The sequence below is a fragment of the Penaeus japonicus genome, unplaced genomic scaffold (genome assembly GCF_977035675.1).
Source record: "Penaeus japonicus unplaced genomic scaffold, GWHDUDI00000001_assembly GWHDUDI00000038, whole genome shotgun sequence".
Classification (NCBI taxonomy): domain Eukaryota; kingdom Metazoa; phylum Arthropoda; class Malacostraca; order Decapoda; family Penaeidae; genus Penaeus; species Penaeus japonicus.
Window position 1 is genome coordinate 14,319,568 of NW_028234440.1, and position 7,500 is coordinate 14,327,067.

Below are 7,500 nucleotides of genomic sequence, written 5' to 3' on the forward strand. Positions count from 1 at the left end.
ATCTGTAGTGAAACTGTATGTTGTTGTCAGCATTGTTGGCTGCGTGGCCTCGGTCAGCAGTTCAGCAGCGGCAGGCTATGCGTCGCTGTGAGGTTAGCTGAACAAGGTATTCCACAGAGGGAATGCATTTAGTTACCAGATATTAGGAAATGGCGGTCAGGTTTCACGTGGACAGAGTTCTGGGATGTGGTTCTGGATTTGGATTGATCCTTCAGATGTAATGATTGGGTATGGTTCAGGGGGCTGTAAGGTATGGATCGTCGACCGGTCTCGGTGGCTCTGTTGTCAGTGGTTCTAACTTTGGGTCATTGGCAAAAAAGAGTGGTTTCCAGATTGTTTCCTCAGCACTCCGGTTTTGGACGGTTTCTGCAAAGGGGAATAGATTCGGATTCTTTTCATTTGGAAGCAGGGCATTTGGAATGGTTCATTGAAAGAAAAGGGGATTAGGATCAAGTGCCAGTGGATCAGCCTGATCGGTTAGATGGAGGTCGATTACGTCTAGTTTTACATTGGAAAATTCCAATCAGGTTCACCAACAGGAGCGGATTCTGTTGGTTCAACAAGTGAAGTAAATTCACGTTGGTTCCCAGCAGTAGTGGATTCTGTTGGTTCAACATGTGGAGTAAAAATAGTCTGGTTCACAAGCGTCGCGGATTCTTGTTGGTTAACAGTGGAAGTAAATCGTCGGTTCACCAAGAAAGTGGATTTCAGTCTGGTACAAGATATCAATGGCAGTTCGGGTCACAGTGTTAGTGGCTTCAGTCCAGCTCCTTCCAATCTGGTTCACCAAGCACTTATGGATCCAGTTGGTTCACCAAGCATTTGGATTCAATTGGTTACAAAAACAATCAGTTCCAGTCTGGTTCACCAAACACCGTGAATTCTTTTCAATCTAGTTAAAAATAATCAATTCCAATTGGTTCCCAAAGCACCTTGGATTCAGTCTGATTCAAAACACAATCAGTTCCATTGGACATAAAGTACTTGGATTCGTTGGTTCAAAGTACAATGGATTCATTAGTTCACAAAAATAAGTTCAATCTGCTACCAAAACAACTAATCTGTTCCAATCTGGTCTTCAGTTCCTTTCGGGTTTCAGTCCTGTTCTCCAAAACAACATCAGTTCAATTGGGAACATCAAGATACTTGGATTCAGGTCTGGTACAAACAACAATCAGTTCAATTGGTTCAACAAACACAATCAGTTCCAATCTGGTCATCTAAGTTACCTTTGATTCCGTCGGTTCATCCAAACAACAATCAGTTCATAGGATCATCAGTACCATGGATTCAGTTGGTACAAAAAAATCAGTTCCAATGGTCACAAGCACCTATGATTAGTTGGTTCACAAAAACAATCAATTCAATCTGGGTTCACAAGCATTAGTGGATTCCATCAGGTCACCAAACAAATCAGTTCCAATTGGTTCCACAAGAGGACAGTGATTTCGTCTTGGTTAAAAAAAATTCAATTCATTGGTTATAGACTAGTGGATTCATTGGTCACCAAAACAAAATCTTCCAATAAGGGTTCACAAGAGAGTGGATTCCAATTTGGTGTTGACTCGCAAAAAACAGTTCAGTCTGTTCAAGTAGTGTGGAATCCATTTGGTTCAAAAAAAATCGTCAGTTGGTTCACAAGCAGCGCGTGGATTCCATATGGATAAAAGGCAGTGGTCTTCAATTGGTTCAACCATAAACATCAGTTCAGTTGGTCTACAAGAGCGGGGGATTCAATCTGGTTCTCCAAGGGCGTGGATTCCAATTGGATCAAAGGGAGGGATTCAATCTGGTTCACCAAGCCGAGTGGATCCAATCTGGTTCACAAGTAAGCAGTGGATTCCAATTGGTTACCATGCAGCAGTGGATTCCAATTGGTTACCTACGTGCGTGGATTCCAATCTGGTTCACAAGTAGCATTGGATTCCAATCTGTTCACAAGGTAGCAGTGGATTCCAATCTGGTTAACCTTGTAGCAATGGTTTCAATCTGTTACCAAGTAGAAATGGATTCAGTCTGGTTCACCAAAGTGGAGTCCTATTCCTGGCCTTCTCCTCTGGTATGTAATATTTGGAGTCCAGATGGTTACGGAGCAGCGTGGAGCTAAATCGGTTCAGATGGAAGAAGAGGTCTTTGGTTGCTTTGAGTCTGAACCTTCAAGCTGATGCCAGTAATCGGTTTGGGGAGGATATCGACCATCCTTCACGTTCATGAACGTTCCTTATGGGTATATGTGACCAAGAAAACTCATGCGTTGTCTTCATATCTGCTATATGTCTCTTGTGACGGTTGTCATTGAGACCTCCATTAAGTAGGGATTTACTCCAATAGATCTATCTATCTTATCTTCCTAATGAGAATTTCTCTTTTCTGTTGTTTGTATGTTTGAGATTACCTGTAAATGTAATGAGATATTGTGTTTTTATATGAGGTGATGGTTTACTGTTCTTAAATGCTTGTTTGTGTATTTAGCTTTGTGTGGAGTAGAAGGGTCAGTGTGTTGACAGAGACCTTGACCTGTGTGCGGGAGAAAGATGACGTTCCTTGTATGGAATCTTCTAGCTACTTCTGACAATAATGAACTGTTTGGTAGTCAGAAGTTAAGACGATTAAGCTGAATATAATCAAGTGAATTTTGGTATCTTTGACATAGTTCATGTACGATTGTTACAATTTGTAAATTGATAGAATAATAAAAAAAATAATTATTTTGATAATTATATGCACAAATTCGGAATTATGATCTTAATAGAGATGCTTCTAAAACAGCAAAAATGTGTACTTGGCTTTTATTAAGTGTAAGTCAACTTAGCAAATATAAACACTGCCATAACTTTTGATCACAATTTTGATCATCTTTTATTCTCTAAAATTACATTGAACTTAAATCTCTGGATATACACAATGTTAATATGTGTTCATTTTGATGACTATCAGTATCTTATCTATTTGGAATTCATCAGGTGAGGTTGCTACGAGTATTTTATCTTTGATAACATCTTGGAATATAGATGATTTGTAAGTTCAGCTACGACAAAAAAAAATAGATTTCAGTATATAATCTACTGTGATTTTTCTTCCTCTTTATAAATTGACTATCAGAACATGAACTTTTTCAGATTTTAAAGATGGTTAGTTTATAGTATTTATTTAATTTTCAAGGATTGATATTTATAGTCTGTTCACTCTAAAATATTTTATATATATCTATCTATTTCTCTCAATCTCTCTTCGCTCTATCTCTCATTCTCTCTATATAATATCTTTATTATATATATATATATATATATATATATATATATATATATATATATATATATATATATTATATTTACACAATATATATAAATATAATTTTGTATATATTATGTACATCATTTCATTAATAAAGGTCAAAGTTTTTAAATATTTTATGAATGGTTTGTGACACGATAAAAACAATCAATAAAAAAAAAACGATGCTTATTGTTCAATTGTTAACTCTTTTGAACTGACGATTGTTGTTCATGAGAAGGGATGATTTTATCTGATTTTTCATTTATGATGGAATTACAATCGGCCATCACATCAAATTAATGATCAGTTATCATTCCTTATTCCATATACAGACTCATACATCATTAAGTCTAGGTAACTTGATAGCGAACTCCGAATATCTTGAGGTAACAGTACATCTCAAGAAAAAGAAAGAAAACAAACAAAATCGACAGGGCCTCTTCCATCATTACATCCATTTCAAGCATTAAGGTTCTTTTCTTCCTTAGTAACGATCAAGTTTGTTGGTGATGATCAGATGCTTTTGCAATATGCAGCGGCTGATAAAATGAGTGTGACTCTTGAGAGTGTGCTATAAATGTTAACTCGATCTGCAGTTGGTCCTTACGCGTGGAACAAACCACAATGTAACACCAAGTGAGAATGGAAACTCACAAGCCTGGACGGGGCTCGATTTTCCGAACACAGGGAAGTAAATCTGGGCGTACAATTTGTTACTTGCCAAAGGCGATCAAATAAACAACAAAGAAAAAAATTAAGAATTAAACTGAAATACTCAGATAGGAATATGAAGCACTATAGCATACTCGATGTAAAAGTAAAATTCATCCCTATACAATAACCACATAAAAGTACTAGACAAGATATAGGTCACATAGCAATGTGGCGATGGACAAAGCAAAACTTTTCAGATCATAATACTGCATGGTTTCTTAAACTCAGTTGTTAGTGTTCTAATTAATCACAGTGATCATTATCAACTAGATCAGTATTCACGCAAATATGATTTTCGATTATTACGAACCCCAACATTCGAAAAAAGAGAAGGACAGGAAAAAAGTGAATATGTAAAATATTATCACCAATCATAAAACAAGTATTGCACTATATATATGTATATATATCTATCTATATCTCTCTATCTCTCTCTCTATATATATATATATATGTTTATAAATGTATATATGTATGTTAAGTATATATATTGAAGTATATTATATATATATATATATATATATATATATATATATATTATATATATAAAGTGATGTATATATATATATTATATATATATATAATATATATATATATATATATATATATGTTATATATATATATATGTATATATATATATATATATTTATATATATATAGATATATATATATATATATATATATAAATGTATATGTATATATATATATATATATATATATATATATATATATATATATATATATATATATATATATATACACACACATTTATGCGTATATATTGTTGATATTGTTATGTACTTGATATACAACATTGTATATAACAGAGGAGGAAGTGTCATTTAGTTTAGTTTACACTGAAAATAGCCATTTCTTCTGTCGATGCAGACACGTTTTCATTATTTTGTTGCATTAAGAAATGCTTGTATTTCTTATTGTGAAATTACCCTTTAAATATTTAATATTTCTTTATTTGATAGAAGTAAGGTAAATTTTTAAAGACTAAAATTTTGTATCAAAAGTTTCCGGTCGGGCAACAAATCAGGTCAGGCTTCAAGAACCTGTTAATTAAGTTTCCTTTCATATATCCTTTTGAGTGTCCTTCGGCTTTCCTGGCTTTATAAACCTCAACACCTTCAGCAGTCATTGCAGTACAACGTTGACTCCAATAGATTAATATGAAGATCTTACTCCTTGGTGAGTTCTCTTTAACTTGTTTCTTCAGTCTTTGAAAATATTTATTGCAAATATATATCTTAATTCTGATCATTTGATGTAAAAGTCAAAGTTGTCAAACTCTGGTTCAGAAATAAGCATAGTGTCAGACTGGATGCTGGTAATACAACTGTAGTGAACTGTATGCTTTGTTGTCAGCATTGTTGGCAGCGTTGGCCTCCGGTCAGCAGTTCCAGCAGACGGCAGCCTATGACGTCGCTGTGAGGTTAGCTGAACCGGGATACTTCCAACAGAGGAATTCATTTAGTTCCAGTTCATCTAGGAATGGCGGTCAGTTCCAGCTCAGTGGACAGTTCCTGGGCAATGCTGGTTCTGGATTCGGATCTGACTCCTTCAGAAGTAATGGATTCGGGTCTGGTTCAGGGGGCAGTAAGTCTGGATCGTCGACCCGGTTCTCGGCTGGCTCTGGTGTCAGTGGTTCAAACTTTGGGTCATTGCAAAAGAGTGGTTTCCAGTTTGTTTCCTCAGCTACTCCTGGTTTTGGATCCGGTTCTGCAAAGGGGAATAGATTCGGATCTTCTTCATTTGGAAGCAGTGCATTTGGAACTGGTTCATTAAACAGAAAAGGATTAGGATCAAGTGCCAGTGGATCACAGCCAGGATCAGTTAGTGGAGGTCGATTCCAGTCTAGTTTTACAAATGGAAAATTCCAATCAGGTTCACCAAGCAGGAGCGGATTCCTGTCTGGTTCAACAAGTGGAAGTAAATTCCAGTCTGGTTCACCAAGCAGTAGTGGATTCCTGTCTGGTTCAACAAGTGGAAGTAAATTCCAGTCCGGTTCACCAAGCAACAGTGGATTCCAGTCTGGTACAAGTAACAATGGCCAGTTCGGTTCACCCAGTGTTAGTGGCTTCCAGTCCAGCTCATTCCAATCTGGTTCACCAAGCACTACTGGATTCCAGTCTGGTTCACCAAGCACTTCTGGATTCCAATCTGGTTCACCAAACAACAATCAGTTCCAGTCTGGTTCACCAAACACCGCTGAATTCCAATCTAGTTCACCAGATAATCAGTTCCAATTTGGTTCACTAAGCACCAGTGGATTCCAGTCTGGTTCACCAAGCACCTCTGGATTCCAGTCTGATTCACCAAACAACAATCAGTTCCAATCTGGATCATCAAGTACCTCTGGATTCCAGTCTGGTTCACCAAACACCGCTGAATTTCAATCTAGTTCACCAAATAATCAGTTCCAATCTGGTTCACTAAGCACCAGTGGATTCCAGTCTGGGTCACCAAGCACATCTGGATTCCAGTCTGGTTCACCAAACAACAATCAGTTCACATCTGGATCATCAAGTACCTCTGAATTCCAGTCTGGTTCACCAAACAACAATCAGTTCCAATCTGGTTCATCAAGTACCAGTGGATTCCAGTCTGGTTCACCCATTACCAATGGATTCCAATCTAGTTCACTAAGCACCGGTGGATTCCAGTCCGGTTCACCAAACAACAATCAGTTCCAATCTGGATCATCAAGTACATCTGGATTCCAATCTGGTTCACCAAACAACAATCAGTTCCAATCTGGTTCACCAAGCGCCTCTGGATTCCAGTCTGGTTCACAAAACAATCAATTCCAGTCTGGTTCACAAAACAATCAGTTCCAATCTGGTTCACCAAGCAGCAGCGGCTTCCAGTCTGGTTCACAAAACAATCAATTCCAATCTGGTTCACCAAACAATCAGTTCCAATCTGGTTCACCAAGCAGCAGTGGCTTCCAATCTGGTTCACCAAGTAGCAGTGGATTCCAATCTGGTTCACCAAGCAGCAGTGGATTCCAATCTGGTTCACCAAGCAGCAGTGGATTCCAATCTGGTTCACCAAACAACAATCAGTTCCAATCTGGTTCACCAAGCAGCAGTGGATTCCAATCTGGTTCACCAAACAACAATCAGTTCCAGTCTGGTTCACCAAGCAGCAGTGGATTCCAATCTGGTTCACCAAACAACAACCAGTTCCAGTCTGGCTCACCAAGCAGCGGTGGATTCCAATCTGGTTCACCAAACAACAATCAGTTCCAGTCTGGTTCACCAAGCAACAGTGGATTCCAATCTGGTGCACAAAACAACAATCAGTTCCAGTCTGGTTCACAGAGCAGCAATGGATTCCAATCTGGTTCACCAAGTAGCAATGGATTCCAGTCTGGCTCACCAAGCAGCGGTGGATTCCAATCTGGTTCACCAAGTGGCAGTGGATTCCAATCTGGTTCACCAAGCAGCAGTGGATTCCAATCTGGTTCACCAAGCAGCAGTGGATTCCAATCTGGTTCAC

The 7,500-nt window shown here is 37.8% G+C and overlaps 1 protein-coding gene across 1 annotated transcript in view; it reads left to right on the top strand.

The window, feature by feature from the left end:
• Window positions 1–5,145: 5,145 nt before the first annotated feature.
• The window catches only part of LOC122249391 (uncharacterized), a 3,397-nt gene continuing 1,042 nt past the window's right edge, over window positions 5,146–7,500 (top strand). The window contains exons 1-2 of the mRNA XM_086533023.1: window positions 5,146–5,187; window positions 5,365–7,500. The exon at window positions 5,365–7,500 is cut by the window's right edge and continues 661 nt beyond it. Coding sequence (XP_086389149.1) covers window positions 5,169–5,187; window positions 5,365–7,500 — 2,155 coding nt within the window. The 5' untranslated portion in view covers window positions 5,146–5,168. The remainder of the gene's footprint in view (window positions 5,188–5,364) is intronic.